General features: G+C 43.8%; 2 protein-coding genes across 3 annotated transcripts in view; one reads left to right on the top strand and one right to left on the bottom strand.

Annotated features, from left to right (window-relative positions):
- The window catches only part of LOC135550723 (arginine--tRNA ligase, cytoplasmic-like), a 36,421-nt gene extending 33,037 nt beyond the window's left edge, over positions 1–3,384 (top strand). The window contains exon 15 of the mRNA XM_064981780.1: positions 2,068–3,384. Within this exon, the coding sequence (XP_064837852.1) occupies positions 2,068–2,177 (110 nt within the window). The 3' untranslated portion in view covers positions 2,178–3,384. The remainder of the gene's footprint in view (positions 1–2,067) is intronic.
- A 1,705-nt stretch (positions 3,385–5,089) lies between these two features.
- LOC135550722 (rho GTPase-activating protein 7-like) overlaps positions 5,090–19,982 on the bottom strand; it is an 80,496-nt gene continuing 65,603 nt past the window's right edge. For both annotated transcript variants that reach the window (XM_064981778.1, XM_064981779.1), the window contains exons 7-14: positions 17,240–17,399; positions 14,591–14,789; positions 14,179–14,392; positions 11,681–11,795; positions 10,949–11,170; positions 10,438–10,655; positions 9,885–10,058; positions 5,090–6,109 (exon numbers count right to left, since the gene is read on the bottom strand). In XM_064981778.1, coding sequence (XP_064837850.1) covers positions 6,013–6,109; positions 9,885–10,058; positions 10,438–10,655; positions 10,949–11,170; positions 11,681–11,795; positions 14,179–14,392; positions 14,591–14,789; positions 17,240–17,399 — 1,399 coding nt within the window. In that variant the 3' untranslated portion in view covers positions 5,090–6,012. The remainder of the gene's footprint in view (positions 6,110–9,884; positions 10,059–10,437; positions 10,656–10,948; positions 11,171–11,680; positions 11,796–14,178; positions 14,393–14,590; positions 14,790–17,239; positions 17,400–19,982) is intronic.

Below are 19,982 nucleotides of genomic sequence, written 5' to 3'. Positions count from 1 at the left end.
GTCTCAACTTACTGTTGCAAGTTAGAATAGGATAATACACATGGTGTAGTTTTTCTCAGTCACTGATAGTCACTCAGTTAGCTCATGTCAGCTAAAATGTTTAAGATTGGTAAATTTGTCTAGTGGCCAGCTATCTAAACGTTTTAATCATGGTCGAATTACCGGCTTGGGTGCCTCCATTGATTTTGTTAATCTGTCACACTCTCCCTATGGAAAAATGTGACATTTGCATGAAATTTGTTAAATCGTCTCTCTGCCCCATGGCAAAATGTGTAGAATTGCAGCAAACTTCCTTTAAAACAGCAACAGATTTTCAGATTTTTATGGCCCCCAACCCCATCAAATTGGACACAGCTATAATAAATGAATAATATATAAGAATACACTTAAGTTATTGAAGTATAAATTACCAAAGTTACGATAGGATGGTAAAAGCCCATGGGCTACACCCTCTCATGCATTCTCATGCCAATGGTGGCGCTATAAGAAGTGATTGAAAATGCCAGCTTTGAAAGTTCACGCCCTTCACCCCGTTGGAGTCCTGAAATGTAGTATGTAGATCTCTGCTCACAAGGAACACATTTACCTCAAGGACCCATAAAGTCCGTCATGATGGATTTTCTGCCATTTGGAATTTTGTGAAAAACGCTTAAAACGTTGCTACTCTAGCACAAATGACCGATCTGCACAAAGCTTGATATCTGGCATCTAAGGACCAAGGTGTCTCAAAGTACTTTTTTCCAGGCTAGTATGTCAAACAACATGGCCTCTACTGACCAATAAACATTTAAATGGGCGTGGTCTCGCACATAAATGCTTATAAATCAGTCATGGATATTTGTAGTGTAAATAAACTTGGTACATGTGGCAAACACTGTCAAGATTCAGCATAACTAGGGCCTCGCATGTGGCGCAGCAGTCTAAGGGACTGCATCGCAGTGAAACCCATGAGGCACAATTGGCCCAGCGTCGTCCGGGTCAGTGGAGGGTTTGGCCTGCCGGGATGTCCTTGTCCCACAAATTGGTGCGGCTGGCTTCCGGGCTAAGCGAGCAGTGTGTTACGAAGCAGTGCGGCATGGCAGGGTTGTGTTTTGGAGGATGCATGGCTCTCGACCTTCACCTCTCCCGAGTCCGTACGGGAGTTGCAGCGATGGGTCAACACTGTAAACACCAATTGGATATCACGAAAAAGAGGTAAAAAACAACAACAAACAAGCACCTTTTATGTGGACCACACGGTGGCACTATAACGGGCACATTTTGATATCTCTGGATCTGTTTGACACAGTGATGACATTCGGAACACATGCTCAAGGTTATGAGTCTAGCTAACCTGTAAAGTATGGTTCAGTTTGGCCACATTGTGGTGCTGTTGTACAGGAAAAACCATTCATGCAAAAGCTCATTGTCTCATAGCGGCCATATTATTTCAGTTGGCATCTCGGTAAATAGTGCGTTTTTTAAGATGTGCATCCATAGACAACATATTTGGAATATAACCTCTATCAGTCCAGCGGTTCTGGAGAAGAATACTTATAATTAAAGTAGTCAACATCATTGAAAAGGGTCCAAAATGCATCAAAAGCTTGATTTTGAGTTCTGATTTGGTGTGGTAAACAGTAAAGAAGTAGGTCATCCCAGGGCAATGTGTCCAATTTGTCCTGGCACAATGGGCACACAGCTGAACTCCGTCAACACTGCTTACGGCTTTTAATTTCTATTGGCTCTTCTCATCGTGTAGCAATATGCCCCATGGATCGTTGAGTTGTGAATATTGCATAGCATCACGTCTATTTAGTGACTGTTCTGTTATTAAGCAATGTTATGTGATTTTAGAGGAATTTGATTGGATGAAATAACCTAGGATCTATGTGTTTACCCATCCTGTGTGGCTCAGTCGGTAGAGCATGGCGCTTGCAACGCCAAGCGTCGTGGGTCCGATTCCCGCTGGGACCACCCATATGTAAAAGTAGTGGCCCCAGCCGACTTGTAAGTCGCTTTGGACAAAAGCGTCTGCTAAATGGGATATATTTATTTATTTATATTTATCTCTCACTCACTCAACAGGTGAGGTGGTGAAAGTGAACATGTGGAGAATGCTCCTGTGTGACGCCACTGCCGCCATCATGGCTAAAGGCTTCGACATCCTGGGCATCAACCCGGTCTCCAGGATGTGACTTCAGTGACATCACCATGCCGTCCTCCCAACTCCTCAGACTACAAGAGGGGGGGGGGTGACTCTTCAACCCATTAATGTCACCTGGGATTTTACTGTATACCAAATAAAAAATACTGCTTGTAAAAAGTTTTTTTTAAATGCTCTGGCAACATGCTCATCTTTCTCCATATAAATGTCAGAATACCAAGAGATAGAGGAATGGCTGGAGAGGCTGCCAAAACAGCAATACTGACCTGGGCTACAGCTCAATCATTGCACATGGGGGTCCAAGATGGCGGTGTTACATTTTATCTTGGTTTATTGTAGTAGACCAATAAACACCATCTCAGATGAAATACAAGATAAACATCCAGCACACTGTAGATCGCAAAGGGAAATGTCTAAAAAAGGAAGCTTAAGTAGCTAAACGTATCCATTTGTTCTTGAAGCGTGTCGCTGAAATAGAGCACATTATTTTGACTATTTGAGTATCATTTTTGGGACGTTTGCCTTTGAAGTTGACAGAAGGTTTTCTGCCGTCTTAGTCCAGCTATCCCATCTGTCATCCAAGTCTATATATTTGAAACCCAGGCACCTGTGTTATTGGTCACTTGAGGACAGAGAGACAGAAGTGAAGACTCTTGCTTGTCCTGAAAAATATTGCGAATCAGTGGTGTTTGAATCATGTTTTTCATACTTTTCAATCCACTTTCATGTCAATACTCAATACTATATATTTTTGTTAAAGACTCCATTTTCACACAGTGGAGATTTAAATGCCTGATTCACACTACATGGCTGACCCAAACCATACTGTGTTGGCTCTATTTTATTTTCACATTGTACTTTTCAGCATGGGTCCAACAATAATAGTGTATCCATAAACAGGCCAGCCCAGTACAGCTTGGCTTGGATAGGCTCAGTTTTTCCTATAGTGTTTATCCAGCAACAGAGACTTGGGGACAACCGTTGTTCCCCCCGGTGATAGTGGTAGTAGCTCCTCACCTTGGTTATTTCCATACATGCCAAGGTTGAATGAACACCAGTGATGTGAATGCCTTGTCCCATCCTGATAATCAGCTGTGTGATTAATGGAATTGATTAGACCAGCTAAATGGACCATTGCATATTATTTACTCATTTCACAGGTAGCCGTGGACCCACAGGTGTTGATTACACGAGACTGAAGTTCTAAATTACACCTTATAACAAGGGGAAGGAGAAATGGCAAGAAGACTAATTGGTTTGTCTTTCGATGCCAAATAGCCCATGCTGTTATGGTTGGAGCTACATTGTTGGCTAAAATACCATATTTTCTGTGCAGGTTCGATTAACAAGGTGCATCTAAGACTTTGCACAGCTCGTGCCTTAACTTAACATTACATAGTTGGTACTTTCAGATCCATTGGAGCATAGGGTGTCCACCATGGCTTTCCACTTCACTCATTACTGTGTGAGGACTTTTGCCCCATGCCAGGGTTTCATTGAGTTTGACACAGCATGTGGTTGCATTAGACTTGCGGCCTTCAACTATACTCATTAGCCTCTCAAATGAAGTTGGACTAGCCTGAATAACCCCAAAACCAACATTGTTTTCTCTGTCGTCTCTTTCAACTAAGTGTTCTGTGTTAGCAGGCTCACTAAATTAGAGAACAAACTCTTTATAGATGATAAATTATAGATCTCACTCTGAGGCAGCCCTCAAGACTTTAATTGTAAGGCTGTGTATGCCCATGGGAAAGTTATGCACTGTTGTAGATGGACTTATGCTGTAAAGGATGCCGCGAGGTGAGCAATATAATATTTTTCCAAACTCGAGTTGAGCTCATAAACTGCCAAGAGGGAAGTCTCTGTGTATGATCCATCACCAGAACGTATTAAATATCCATACACTTTATTTGTATTCATCTTTTATCATTTCACTGCATGACTTTATAGCCGCTCCTCAAAGTGATTCCCAGTGCCTTTATTAAAAATGTATGTCTTCCACAAAATGGGTACTTTGGTGTGCAGGTCCCCAGTTGAAGGACAATATGCTAAAGGTGTTTTGACAGAGGCTTCAGGAGGAAAATGGTTTGCCATGTTGTTTTGGCACCAAGCTTCAATAGCATGTGCATTAACAATAGGAATATAGATCCCTCAGCAGTAGTCTATGGTTCCATCTTATTCTGCCCCTCTGGGTCAGCCAGCTAGGTGACTTCACTGCACAAAATTAATGTGTTTTTCCTCAAGTGTCTACTTCAATTTCCATGGACTGTCGTCACATCCCAGTCTTTCGTGCTATACTACTAGGTTACCAAGTGTTAGGTGGTGAGAGGTTAGGCGTCAAGGATCTGTTGAGTAATATTTCTGGCCTGATTCCATCATGACCTCTTCTGACCTTTGAGTTAGTCATCAAGTTGTCAAGACACTTCCTGACTGCGCAACCTTATGGAATGGATTTACCTGAACCCAATCTGAAATCTTCGCCAGTCACTAGCGCTGTTATATGCTATATGTTGCTGTTATTCAAGACTGTTATAGGAATTCCATGTGAGGTATTTCTCCTTCCCATTCTCATGCAGTTATTCAGCATATTCCTGATCTTAGGCGAATGCCTCAGTACTAAGTGTTTTAAAGTGGATTGAATTATGTGATCTTGGAGATGACTCAATACGATATGCAAATTAAAATTATGCAAATATGACACGAGTGGGAAGTTTGACAGCATAAATAATTTCCTAAGTGTATTGTAACAGGGAGAGAGAATGTTTGTCTTTGGAAATGAACATCATAAGCCCAGACCTGTAAATCTTCTCTGATGGAAGCAGTGTGACACATCTTCCTCTGGCTGTTGGCTATTTCAGGGTCTTCAGAGGGAACAATCAATGTGACTGGCTGGGATTCAAGCAGGCCATCATCACGACACACACAAAAGCGAGAAGGCTATAGAGAAATCAACATTTTAATCAGTTGTCATTATTGATGTATCATTTCAATTCAGCACACTAATTACAAAAAAAAGGTACGCTGCATTTTTTTTCATCTTGAAAAACAATATTTAAATAAATCTCTTACTATTGCTAAATACATTTTGTTTAATCATTTTAAGAAAGAAGCCATTTAATAATACATTGAATAAGATAAAGCACACTTATGAATATGTACATGTATAAACATACTGTCATACATTTGTAAGTTTACAACATTAGACACACTTTTAAAACCAGAGCAACACTGAAGTGTCAAGTCAAATACACACATACAAGTAAAATTAAGTAATATTCTTTTGACAGTAAAATAATTTACAGAGTACAGGTTTGAGGACCGCAACCTGCCTCACTGGATATCTGTCAACAATGGCACATGTACAAGAGAATCTCCTCAGTTCTCAACTGCAAGACTAGGCTTTCCTAAATCCTTGACTTTGCCCTGCTTGAAAGTGTGACCAACCGAGGGTTTTATCGCCAAAAAGGTATATTTTCTACTGAACTGTCACACAAGGCCCTGTTCTAACTCTCTGCCGGAGGCCCCCCTGCCATGCATTAGGCCTGAAACAGTCACTTAAATGGGATGAGACATTTCATTACGGTGACAGGCTCCCGAGTCACTCTTGATAACGCAAAGCTCCGCCGCCTCCGCCTGAACACTTCATCAGACGACCCCTGCTATGAGTCCGCTTCTGGAATTCACATCAGGTCTCGGGTTTAAGACAACTTCTCAGTCCCCCCCCCCCCCCCTCTTGCCTTCTACTCCTTCTTTCATTTCCTCTGCTACAGCTGTATGCCTGGAGGCTTCTGTCTGTTTGTGTTGTTCTCCTCTTTTGGCTCGACAAGTCCTGGGCTCTGTCTCGGGACTATGACTCAGAACAAGATCTATCTATGGTCAGGTCTGAAGGAGTCCCTGATAGCCAGCAGGTTGGAAGCCAGTAGGTGTCCACTCACTCTGTTGTGCCACTCCTGGGACCGGCCCCTGGAAACCACACAGGAAAAGGAAGTTAGTACACAGGAAGCATCACCAGGGTTCAGATGAGACAGTCGGAGAAACACAAGGGCCACATGTCAGGCAGACTACACTCCAGACCAAACCATATCAGTCAGTCTGCAGGTTTCCATCGACCAACGTTTATTCTACAAAAGCAATGTCGCAAATGACTGCAACATGTGTAATGGAAACCGCAGATATAGGATACATTTGACATTTTTGTCATTTAGCAGACGTTCTTATACATAGCGACTTACAGGAGCAATTAGGGTTAAGTGCCTTGCTTGAGCACATCGACAGATTTTTCACTTAGTCGGCTCGGGGATTCGAAACAGCGACCTGGTTACTGGCCCAACGCTTTTAACCACTAGAAATGTTCTAAAGATCGACAACATTTATCTGTTCAACGGGTGTATTTTTTCTTTAGTCTAACTTTCTTTCTTTTATTAATAAACGATAATGGAAACTTTTTCAAATAAATGATGATTGTTGAATAATTTTGAAGGTACGAGGGGCACGATGTCATCACGTAACTATAAAGCCCCACTCCACATGTCATTCTGAAGGTCTACTGCTTGCTAAATATACACTGCTCAAAAAAATTAATGGAACACTAAAATAACACATCCTACATCTGAATGAATGAAATATTCTTAATACTTTTTTCTTTACATAGTTGAATGTGCTGACAACAAAATCACACAAAAAGTATCAATGGAAATCAAATTTATCAACCGATGGAGGTCTGAATTTGGAGTCACACTCAAAATTACAGTGTGAAACCACACTACAGGCGGATCCAACTTTGATGTAATGTCCTTAAAACAAGTCAAAATGAGGCTCAGTAGTGTGTGTGGCCTCCACGTGCCTGTATAACCTCCCTACAATGCCTGGGCATGCTCCTGATGAGGTGGCGGATGGTCTCCTGAGGGATCTCTTCCCAGACCTGGACTAAAGCATCCGCCAACTCCTGGACAGTCTTTGGTGCAACGTTGGTGGATGGAGTGAGACATGATGTCCCAGATGTGCTCAATTGGATTTAGGTCTGGGGAACGGGCGGGCCAGTCCATAGCATCAATGCCTTCGTCTTGCAGGAACTGCTGACACACTCCAGCCACATGAGGTCTAGCATTGTCTTGCATTAGGAGGAACCCAGGGCCAACCGCACCAGCATATGGTCTCACAAGGGGACTGAGGATCTCATCTCGGTACCTAATGGCAGTCAGGCTACCTCTGGCGAGCACATGGAGGGCTGTGCGGCCCCCCAAAGAAATGCCACCCCACACCATGACTGACCCAACGCCAAACCGGTCATGCTGGAGGATGTTGCAGGCAGCAGAACGTTCTCCACGTCGTCTCCAGACTCTGTCACGTCTGTCACATGTGCTCAGTGTGAACCTGCTTTCATCTGTGAAGAGCACAGGGCGCCAGTGGCGAATTTGCCAATCTTGGTGTTCTCTGGCAAATGCCAAACGTCCTGCACGGTGTTGGGCTGTAAGCACAACCCCCACCTGTGGACGTCGGGCCCTCATACGACCCTCATGGATTCTGTTTCTGACCGTTTGAGCAGACACATGCACATTTGTGGCCTGCTGGAGGTCATTTTGCAGGGCTCTGGCAGGACTCCTCCTGCTCCTCCTTGCACAAAGGCGGAGGTAGCGGTCCTGCTGCTGGGTTGTTGCCCTCCTACGGCCTCCTCCACGTCTCCTGATGTACTGGCCTGTCTCCTGGTAGTGCCTCCATGCTCTGGACACTACGCTGACAGATAAAGCAAACCTTCTTGCCACAGCTCGCATTGATGTGCCATCCTGGATGAGCTGCACTACCTGAGCCACTTGTGTGGGTTGTAGACTCCATCTCATGCTACCACTAGAGTGAAAGCATCGCCAGCATTCAAAAGTGACCAAAACATCAGCCAGGAAGCATAGGAACTGAGAAGTGGTCTGTGGTCACCACCTGCAGAACCACTCCTTTATTGGGGGTGTCTTGCTAATTGCCTATAATTTCCACCTCTTCTCTATTCCATTTGCACAACAGCATGTGAAATGTATTGTCAATCAGTGTTGCAGTTTGATTTCACAGAAGTGTGATTGACTTGGAGTTACATTGTGTTGTTTAAGTGTTCCCTTTATTTTTTTGAGCAGTGTATTTTTTTCAACTATAGAAATGATGTTTCTTTCCTGACTCAAGAGTTCTTTAATTGTTTCACCTTGCTTTTCTGTTTGGTTGGCAAGTTTCACAATCCAATTATTTCTAATCTACAGGAATGCAAGTTTCACCACGGCATGGACTACCTGAGACATGAGACAGATAGGTGGGAGGGAATAGCCTGTCACCAATTTATTAGGCCTAATGCACAACTTGCAACAACATAAATAGATCATGGAAACACTTCAACCACTTTTTATTTATGGTGGGACGTCCTTACTTGCAGCTGTTTTTAATCGACACAAAATGACTAAATGCAAACGCACCGTAGCATGCAATTAACTCATCTATTTTAAAGGTAACCTTTCTAAATATCAACAAAAACTATCGCTGGACAAGTTAATGGATAACTAGTGACGTGACAAGCAACCATTGCTGCATGTAGCAATACCGCAATATCGTCTGCCTGGAACGCAACCAAACCTTGCTGCATGAGACACACTGACAGACTCTTTCACTTTCAATTTCCTCTATATCCTCCAATTGGATCAATCTCATTGGCCTTCGCTGTTAAGCTTAGCAGACTGAAGACCAGTGAATTTATTATCGATAATAGGAAAACATTTCACTGCACCTATCGGGTGTGTGACAATAAAAAAAAAATGTCTAATGCCACTGGCACTACAAATAAAGCCAATACATTTTAGGCCTGCCAAGCTCTTTTCTATGAGTATTTAAAGAGAGTAGAACAAGGCAGAGATGTTCTCCATTGCTGCTCAGTTCTGATGTAATGAAGTGAGAAAAACCTGCAGAGATAATCGTGTGAATCTGTCTTGTTGGCAAACCGTCTCGTTCAAATCTCACTATGCTGCCTTACTGAAACTCCTAGTGTGATGAAAGTGTGGCTAAGTGAGTAGTCAACTACTTCCACTGATGCTGGTCCATTGGAGCAGGACAATATATTTCAGTATAAGACACACTCCCTCTACTTTCCCCTCATTCTCTTTCAGTCTCTCTTTTGACTTCCCTCTGTCATCTTTTCATTTAATCTCTCTCCCTCTCTCTCTCTCTCTCTCTCTCTCTCTCTCTCTCGCTCTCTCTCTGTCTCTGTCTCTCTCTGTCTCTCTCTCTGTCTCTCTCTGTCTCTCTCTCTCTCCCTCTCTCTGTCTCTGTCTCTCTCTCTCTGTCTCTGTCTCTCTCTGTCTCCTATTGCTTATAGACACCTGTTTTCCATTGCCTGGGTTGTTTCATTAAATCAGCTGAAACAAATGGAAATAGCGGGGGTCTACAGAATAACCCAGCAGAACCACACAGGGAATAAATTGATCATGTAAGAAGCAGAAAATCTAGAGAGAACTTTGAAGAGAGCTAAATCAAGTGTACACGAGGGGTCCTTTCTTTCTGTTCATTTCTCTATTTTCTCTCTATTTGAGTGTCTCTTTTGAGAAGCTGGGATTGCACTTGAGATACTGCAGAGAATACTGAAGGTAAAGAATAAGCGAGTCTCTGGATATCTTTTTTAAAGGCTCTGCATTTTCTCAAATCTTTCATTCTCTCACACCCTCCCTCTCACTTCCTCCTCCCCTCTTACCCTCCCTTCCTCAGTCTTTCCTACCTTGTATCTGTACGACAGAGGTGTTTAAGTCGGGACTTCTTAGCCCCCAGGGGTTCTACCAGGTAGAGGCAAGAGAGGACCTGGGCTCTCACCCCCTCCATGGGGGCCTCACGGTGCTCTGTTGACACAGCCGACACATAAGCAGGACCAGCCGACAGGTCTGACTGCCAGGTCCTGCATGGGGAAATGATAGGAGATTATTCTGGTTAATTTAAAAACAGACTTCAGACTCAAGCGGCGTGAGAAATAGACCCTCAGATATTCAGCTACAATTTTACTGGGTGTTTGAGTAAACAGTCAACAATTCTTTGACCCCAACACTTTAATGTAACTTAACTAAACTAGCTTTTTCATTTTTCATTCACTGTGATGCCAAAATTTAGCACTAGTACAACAACAATAGGCACCATTTCAAAACAACTTTAGCCGGAGTATTCAAATCCAAGCTAAACTCTGTTTGTCCCTGACTCCTCTGTCCCTTATACTCTTAAGCAGCAAAGTCAGCAGCCTGCCTAAAGACCCATGCAGCGTCGCCCTGGTAACACCTCATTACCTCAGCAGCAGGTGCTCCTGTGGAGGCCGGGATCCCAGGCCTTGCAGGAGGTAGCGGTAGACCTCGGTGTCCTTGGTCAGTGTCTGGACTACTGCAGACTGTTTGAGGGTCTTCTCCCAGTGCCCATGCTCCCTCAGGACCCGCTGGAGGGCTTCTTTCTGGGGGGCATCTACCTCAACAGAGCCCTTCCACAACCACAGGGGCCAGCCATCATCCACCTGGTATGGGGGGGCAAGGTGGTGAGACCCAGTGTGAGAACTTGACTTTGACCCTTGATAACCCCTCTTACACACACATATCTCAGCTCAAGCTCTGTGTGCTTAATGTGTCTGACTCACTGGAGCATGTTTTTATGTTGACTCATACATAATTAACCTTTCATTAGTCTCGGCTGTTCTTTATAGGTGTTGTTTTGGTAGTGGCTTGCTGTCTGAAACTTTTATTGGTCACTCTATTCATTCATTTTATTTTATTCATTCATTCATTAATTCCATCAGATTCCACCACACACCTTCTTAAAAGCCAGGTCCACATTGTCTGGTCCAGAGCAGGACTCCCAGCCTCTACTCTTCTCCCTGGCCTCTCTCAACAGGAGCTGGGTGGTCTGGACCAGTCTGGCCCTCTCATCCTGCTCCTCCTCCTCACCCTGAGAGGGCGAACTCCGACCCACATCCACCCAGACAGCCTCCTCACTGGGGTTGCTCACACTCTGGCCCGGCCAGAACTCTGGAAGCTGGAAGGATCAGCGAAAGAGAGAGGAAGTGTTAGCTTGACGTTTTCACAAACAGGGCCACCAATGACTTCATCTCGACAACCAGAACCAAATATTGCGTGTTAACGTCTGTCACAAGAAACTACATATGACTTCTTGACCATTTGATACACTATTGCATTAAGCGAAGCTATGGTGATTAATCGCCTGTTGTCATTCATGTTCTCTTTCTGATATTCTTATTCTGTATAATCAAGTCAATACAATGAACTGACTGAACTGAATAACATAGATGAAGTGCCTCCTCATTTAATTGCCCCTGCAGATGGGTTATGGTTATGAACAATAGGAAAAGTGCCTGTCTGCTTTTTGTAATGTACTATACGTACTACTGCACAGAGAGAGTCCACTCAGAGAGAATGGTGTGTGCTCTGCTGGGTCTTGGCAGTAACACCGACATGCTGTGCACACATGTGATGTGGATTAGTGTGGCTAGAACAGGCTGTACCCTAACTTTACTGTAGTGTGTACCTTGAAGAGGCACAGGGACTCCGTCACCATGTGGGCCAGGCCTTGAGTGGCAGCCAGGTTCTCACTAAGGTCCCTCTGGTCAGGCCTACCCAGGCTGTACTTCCTGTGGCTTGACCTAGGTCAGAGAAACAGGAAATGTCTTTACATCAGAGTTGAAAATGTATGGAGTACAGTTTCTATTGCTACGCTAGGCTTCCATAGACTCATACTATGCAGTTTATTTGTGACCCTTACAAGCAGAAACTGAGAAAAGGGGCTGTTATTCAATGTAAAAAGCAACGTCAGCATCGACTTCCAAACAAATTAAAATATGTAGCAAAGCAAAACAGCTAAATATTTACTAACGCCACTGTATCCTAGAAGCACAATGTGCCACAACACAACAGTCCATTGGAGTGGAGTTGATTTGTTCTGGTCATTGTTTCCAGTGTGAGAGTGTGACGTGTATCAAGGCAGAACTCTGTTTCCAGTGATGGGAGATACAGAGTGTGTGTTGTGTTCTGATTTCCATCAGTGCTCTGCTCTTACAGCCTGTGGGGTAATGACTGAGCCCGCTGGCTCCCCTGGACTGCTGGCCTGGCACAAGGAAGAGAAGGAGGAGGGGGGTGGTCTATTGTCTCTGACTGGCTACACCAGACACAATCAGGCCTTTGCGATACGATATCACTGGGTCCACCATGCAACTTTTCGACGTGAAGTTGGAACTTCTAGACATGCTGTCAGAATACCGGGTATCAGCAGAGTGTGTGCAGCTGAGCTGTGTTTGTGTGTCTATCTTTGCCAACAACTACAGATAACTAGTCTTGTGAGCTGAGCGCCAGACTCAAGAGCTAAGTTCATAGACAGATGTGTTTTGAAAAATGAATCATGTGCAAATGTGTCTCCCTGTTTCTCACCTAGACCGTCTCTTTCTCTCTCCATCCCCTCTCTTTCCCTCCACCCATCTCTCCCCTTTTTCTCTTTCTCCCTCCCTCCCCTCTCTTTCCCTCCACCCATCACTCCCATTTTTCTCTTTCTCCCTCCCTCCCACCCTCCCCTCTCTTTCCCTCCACCCATCACTCCCATTTTTCTCTTTCTCCCTCCCTCCCACCCATCCCCCTCTCTTTCCCTCCACCCATCTCTCCCCACCTTTTTCTCTTTCTCCCTCCCTCCCTCCCTCCCCCCTCTTTCCCTCCACCCATCTCTCCCCCCCTTTTTCTCTTTCTCCCTCCCTCCCCTCTCTTTCCCTCCACCCATCACTCCCATTTTTCTCTTTCTCCCTCCCTCCCACCCTCCCCTCTCTTTCCCTCCACCCATCTCTCCCCTTTTTCTCCCTCCCTCCCTCCCTCACCTCTCTTTCCCTCCACCCATCTCTCCCCTTTTTCTCTTTCTCCCTCCCTCCCTCCCCTCTTTCCCTCCACCCATCTCTCCCCTTTTTCTCTTTCTCCCTCCCTCCCACCCTCCCCTCTCTTTCCCTCCACCTATCTCTACCCTTTTTCTCTTTCTCCCTCCCTCCCTCCCCTCTCTTTCCCTCCACCCCTCTCTCCCCCTTTTCTCTTTCTCTCTCCCTCCCCTCTCTTTCCCTCCACCCCCTCTCCCCCTTTCCTCTTTCCATCTCCCTCCCCTCTTTCCCTCCACCCCTCTCTCCCCCTTTTCTCTTTCCATCTCCCTCCCCTCTTTCCCTCCACCCCTCTCTCCCCCTTTTCTCTTTCCATCTCCCTCCCCTCTTTCCCTCCACCCCTCTCTCCCCCTTTTCTCTTTCCATCTCCCTCCCCTCTTTCCCTCCACCGATCTCTCCACTTTTTCTCTTTCTCTTGCAGTAACCAGCTGAACAGTATTAAATATATAATATCTCCTCTATCTAAGAGAAATTATGTCCAGATGGGCGATTCATGCAGGGTTACATAAGTGTCTCTCTCTCTGCTTTAAACTAAACCCATCTCACAGCTATTCATTACCGCACGGGGAAATAGGGTTTTGGCTACATTACTACAGTTGATGTAATCTCTGGGAACTCAAAGAACCTAACTCCACACTTTAACATGAATCTGATGCTGCGTAAGAAGAAGGAAAAACAAACACAACATTTCAAACAGACAAATGAAAACCTGCAGTTGTAGCGACAAATGTAAAGCAATGTGCACCAGAGTAATCTTATGCAATAACGTAAGAGGAAGTTCTAACTAGGAATGTGGGACAAAGACCCCCAGACCTCTGCTCATCTAGAAGTTGCTCTTACGCACAGATCTAGGATCATCTTACACTCCCCCAATCCTAACCTCAACCATTATGGTTGAAAACACCAAAAGTGTTCTTATATCAGCATCTAGGGGTTAACTTTGTCCTACTCCTCCCCAAGAGGAAGTGGACTGTACCTGGCTACATTGACCAGCACCATCCTCCAATCCTAACCTCAACCACTATGGTTAAAATTTCCAAACTGCATAGATCAGCATCTAAGACCCTAGAGTCTAGGGGAAACTTGACGTCATCCTCCTCCTCAGGAGACAGCACCGTACCTTGCTGTGTTGTCCTCTCTCTTCAGGGTGTTGAGATGGAAGAGGGAGGGGGCCAGGCACACAGCGATGTTGGTGGGGGTCATCTGGTTTTCGTCCACGCAGCCCACCACATCTCGGAGGAAGAGGAGGAGTGTCTGCAGGGCCTCACGGTTCTCATCAGGCAGGAGTAAGATGGCTGCTTGGGCCGCACAGAACTGCTGGTCTTTGGGGAAGTCTGTGGAGGTGGGAGCGAGGCATATAAGTATGTGGATAGAATTGCTTTGTGATTCTCTCATTGTGCTTATACTATAAAAATGTCCAAAACTGGTTTCAATCTGCCTACTTAGCCAGCATTTGAACCTTTCTTGCATGTTTAGCCAATCCAGTCTTTACTGTACTGGCCCAAGCAGTGTTGTAAGTTCTATCCTCTTACATTGGTAGATATGCAGGAAGGACTTGCAGAGCTTGCTGGAGAACACAGGTTCTGGTAGGTCTCTGAAGTACTGCTTCACCATATCAGCCACGTCAAAAGCTGATTGGCCCTCGTAGGACATGGCCTCTGGGTCCGCCTCCACCATGTCGCGCAGGTACTGGATACGAGACTTCACCCCCGACTTTCGAAACAGACCCACCTGAGAGGATGAGAGGGTTAGGAGTGTGTGCGTGTGGTGTGGAATGGGAGTTTTAAGGCCGGGATGGCAGGTCAGACTCATGTAGGAGGCTATCCTAAGTCCTGTCGAACTAGGATAACTTCCATTCATCTTTGTAAGTAGGAGATCCCTCTAAAGCACCTCATAACCCACCCTCAACATGGAAGATAAATGAAAGCGGACCTCCCATTCCTCATGCTCATCTGTCTCTGTTCTCAGTATAGGACCCTCTACTGTGTTTAACCATGACTCCAATTTACAGTAGGTCAAGGTGTCACGGGGGTGTAATTCAACCCAGGTGATGTGTACTCCATAGTATCAATGCATGACACCGATGTTAATAGGTTGGAGAAGAATAGCTGATGGCCCAGACCTGGGTGTCCTTCGCAATCTTAAAGGGACAGTTCACCCCATGAATCTAAGTACCTTGTCAACTGTGGTCCATATTCCATGACGTTATGTTATGTAGAGAGCCCACTGTAGATGGCATAGAATCAGGACTGTAAGCTTGACTTTAGACCATTTTCAAGGTATGAAACCATCTAACCAACTTTGATATTGGGTGAACTGTCCCTATAAAGCTAGAATCCTTAGCTGCTACATATATTTTTGGACTTACAAATGAATGATCTAGTGATTCTTGAAGAATATAACTTATAAATGCCTCATGAGCTTAGTTCAACTGTCGGACTCAGAACCCAAAATATAAGCTTGTTTTACACCGATGTTTGTAAACAATATAAATGTAAACACACAACATTGTTAAAACTATAATTTGGATATAATGGATGAATTTGAGAGTGGTTACATTTCCCTAGGACCATTACCAAAACTGCTTTGTTATCGTTTGTTTCAATTAAGGACTCTGGCTTTAATAATGCATGAGCAGTACTGTATACAGTTGAAGTCATAAGTTTACATACACTTAGGTTGGAGTCATTAAATCACTCCGCAAATTTCTCATTAACAAACTATAGTTTTGGCAAGTCGTTTAGGACATCTACTTTGTGCATGACACGTAATTTTTCCAACAATTGTTTACAGACAGATTATTTCACTTATACTTCACTATATCACAATTCCAGTGGGACAGAAGTTTACAAACACTAAGTTAACTGTGTCTTTAAACAACTTGGAATATTCCAGAAAATTATGTCATGGCTTTAGAAGCTTCTGATAGTCTAATTGACATAATTTGAATCAATTGGAGGTGTACCTGTGGATGTATTTCAAGGCCTACCTTCAAACTCAGTGCCTCTTTGATTGACATCATGGGGAAATCAAAAGAAATCAGCCAGGACCTCAGAAGAAAAATTGTAGACCTCCACAAGTCTGGTTCATCCTTGGGAGCAATTTCCAAATGCCTGAAGGTACCACGTTCATCTGTACAAACAATAGTACACAAGTATGAACACCATGGGACCACGCAGCCGCCATTCCACTCAGGAAGTAGATGAACGTACTTTGGTGCGAAAAGTGCAAATCATTCCCAGAACAACAGCAAAGGACCTTGTGAAGATGCTGGAGGAAACGGCTACAAAAGTATCTATATCCACAGTAAAACAAGTCCTATATCGACATAATCTGAAAGGCCGCTAGGCAAGGAAGAAGCCACTGCTCCAAAACCGCCATTAAAAAAGCCAGACTACGGTTTGCAACTGCACATGGGGACAAAGATTGTCCTTTTTGGAGAAATGTCCTCTGGTCTGATGAAAGAAAAATAGAACTGTTTGGCCATAATGACCATTGTTATGTTTGGAGGAAAAAGGGGGTGGCTTGCAAGCCGAAGAACACCATCCCCCAACCGTGAAGCACGGGGGTGGTAACATCATGTTGTGGGGGTGCTTTGCTGCAGGAGGGTCTGGTGGACTTCACAAAATAGATGGCATCATGAGAAGGGAAAATTATGTGGATATATTGAAGCAACATCTGAAGACATCAGTCAGGAAGTTAAAGCTTGGTCGCAAATGGGTCTTCCAAATGGACAATGACCCCAAGCATACCTCCAAAGTTGTGGCAAAATGGCTTAAGGACAACAAAGTCAACGTATTGGAGTGGCCATCACAAAGCCCTGACCTCAATCCTATAGAACATTTGTGGGCAGAACTGAAAAAGCGTGTGCGAGCAAGGAGGCCTACAAACCTGACTCAGTTACATCAGCTCTGTCAGGAGGAATGGGCCAAAATTCACCCAACTTATTTTGGGAAGCTTGTGGAAGGCTACCTGAAACGTTTGACCCAAGTGAAACAATTTCAAGACAATGCTACCAAATACTAATTGAGTGTATGTAAACTTCTGACTCACTGGGAATGTGATGAAAGAAATGAAAGCTGAAATAAATCATTCTCTCTACTCTTATTCTCGCTACTATTATTCTGTAAACTTCCGACTTCAACTGTATATTGGTTGTACAGGAGGTTAGAGTCCAGTACCTGATCGAGACACTCTGTCCTCAGATAAATTATGGCCTTGAGGATGCTGGAAGGTAGTGGTTCCCCTGTCTGCTGCACACCATGGAGGAGGGGTACACCAAACACCCTCCTGCCCTTCAGCTCTGGGGCTTTGGTCTTCCTCAGAGGCTTTGGGAATGTCCTGAGGGGAGACATAAACAATTCAAGATGGACTTCTAGTGTTGCTTTTGAAGGTAAAGAGGTATTTGTTTTGAAGTTATATGAAGATAGGGCACCTATACAGAAGTATGACTAAGTTGTTGCATTGTATTTTATTCCTTCTGGATATGTTCTACTTCAAACAACACTGCATTGCATATTTGTACAATATGTAAGAACCCACTGGACAAAAACTGGTTGAATCAACGTTGTTTCCATGTAATCTCAGAAACAAAATGATATGTAATGTTGGTGAATCAATGTGGAAAACTGATTGTATTAGAAAAAAGTAATCAATGTAAGGGAAATGCGTCTTTTTTTAACCTAAATCCAATGTTTTGTAGATTTTGATTTGTTGAATTCACCTTAGTTGACAACTCAACCAAATGTAAATCAAAAATAGACATTGAACTCACGTCTGTGCCCAGTGGGAGCCTACATAGGTATCTGACCAAGACTCACACATGCACTTAGCAGAGGGCTTTGTGTACGACTCTGACAGGATATGTCTTTTAAAGCCCAGCAAGTGTTTTCATAAGCCAGCAAGTGAGTGCCATGGTAACGGCCAGTGTAGCCAAGAAGATAACATGAAGGCAATTTAAATCCTCCCTCTCAAAGTTCAGGCACCTTGAGATAGCTAGCTTCAGAGCCAATCAAATGTATGATGAGTCGACTGGAATTAGATTCACAAATGTTCAGACAGCATGCTTCTCTTTGATAGTGCTCTCTCCCATTACGGACTGCATTTCCATTCTAGTTTTCATGCTGTTCAATTAAAACATATCTTCTGTGTCCACCTCATTTCATTAGCTTAATGGTGTTCTGCTCATGATTTCATGTAATTGTGTGAGTGAGGGAGAGAGTTTCCTGTTTGGTCATGTGTTTGAGGAGCCCCAGCCTCTCCCTGCTAGGTAATAACCACATGTAGATTTTGTTCATTAGAGACAAAGCCAAGGGGAAAGGTGTTTGGCCACAGCAAATAAGACAACAGTTATCTGGAATGAAACTTGTACAGAATACTGAAGCTCAGGATCAATGGGAAAGCGATGAGAGGCAGGAGTAGGTTATTTATTTTGTAGTTAGCTCAATGATTATTAAAGCAAATAGCCCAATTACTCTGCTCTCAAAAAGTCAATGACCCTGTCCTTTTGCCTTAAAGGGGAACTCAGCAGATGCTACATCAAAATGAATTATATGTAGAAATTGATTCTTGAAGAATATAACTTATAAATTCCTTCTTGAGCTTATTTCAACTGTCGTACACCAAAACGTCAATGTTTGTCAACAAAGTAAATGTAAACAAACACTATATAGCCTCAAAGCATAGTTAAAACTATAACTTTGATATAATGTAGGGCCAGTCCTTGCATCCATAGCCCTGTCTAGGAATTTGAGAGTGGTTACATTTCTCCAGCCCCATTCCTCAGCTTTTTACCAAAACAAGGCTGGGAAGACGCTTTGTTATTGATTCTACTGCTGATTGCCGCTTTAAGCAATCACTTTTACTCCAGTTTGCTACACAAATTAATAATGTCAAACACTTTATTAATTGATCCGTGGGGGATCCAAGGTTAGGAGATCAGATTTCGAAACATGGGTGAGGAAATAGCTCCAAACAATGAAAGCAAAACTCATTCTGACAGATTGTGATGTGTTGACTTCCCATCATGGAGATAGATAGAGGACTCATCATGGATATAACCCATTTTAGTATGGACGTTGCCATTGAGGGCTTCCTCCATTTTAAAGTAGTCAACTGGGTGGGGATTCCTATGAGTTGGGAGCTATCAGCCAATGAAAAATAAGAAAATGGACTACTTTAAAATGGAGATAGCCTCAAGGGCGCTGCCCATGCTGTCACAGACGCTATAATAGGACAGATACGAAGATGAGTCCTCTATCTATCTCTATCAAATCTCATGTTATTTGTCACATGCACCGAATACAACAGGTGTAGACCTTACAGTGAAATACTTACTGTAAGGTCTACAGCTGTTGTATTCGGGCGCATGTTACATCTATGGTTCCCATGCATCATTACGTGTTTCCTGTGTAACGCTATTTGAGGTCACGGCCGTTAACCACCAAGAGGAAATGCTCCTAGCCACTATGTTTGAGTTAACATTCCACCATATCTTTCATTAGTGTACTCTCTAGGCCATAGGTCTTCACCCTGCGCTGGAAACACTTCACCAAATTCTAGCAGATGGTAAGCACATGCCTGCCTCTTTCAAATCTATAACAAACTAAAAACGCAGGGAAACTTTGGGATGTGTAAGCACTTCACTTTTCCCAAATAGAAATCAATGTTTTGCCAGAAAGTAAAATTGTTTGGGATCCAAGCTCCCTTTAATTAAATAAGAGAGAGAGAGGCCTGGCCAATGCCAGAAAAGTTACCTAGACACACCCCTCTAAGAGCCAGATGGGAGTGTACACCACAGACCTTAACCAAAAAGGAATGAAGAGAAGCTGTCTATAATTTCTAAGCTGAAGGTCATACTTTGTAATTTCTTTCTGACGCTGAATTTTTAAAATATTATTTTTCGGCAGGGGGGTTTATTGCTCT

This window comes from Oncorhynchus masou, chromosome 12, assembly GCF_036934945.1.
Source record: "Oncorhynchus masou masou isolate Uvic2021 chromosome 12, UVic_Omas_1.1, whole genome shotgun sequence".
Lineage (NCBI taxonomy): Eukaryota > Metazoa > Chordata > Actinopteri > Salmoniformes > Salmonidae > Oncorhynchus > Oncorhynchus masou.
This window is presented reverse-complemented; position numbering and strand designations above follow the sequence as displayed.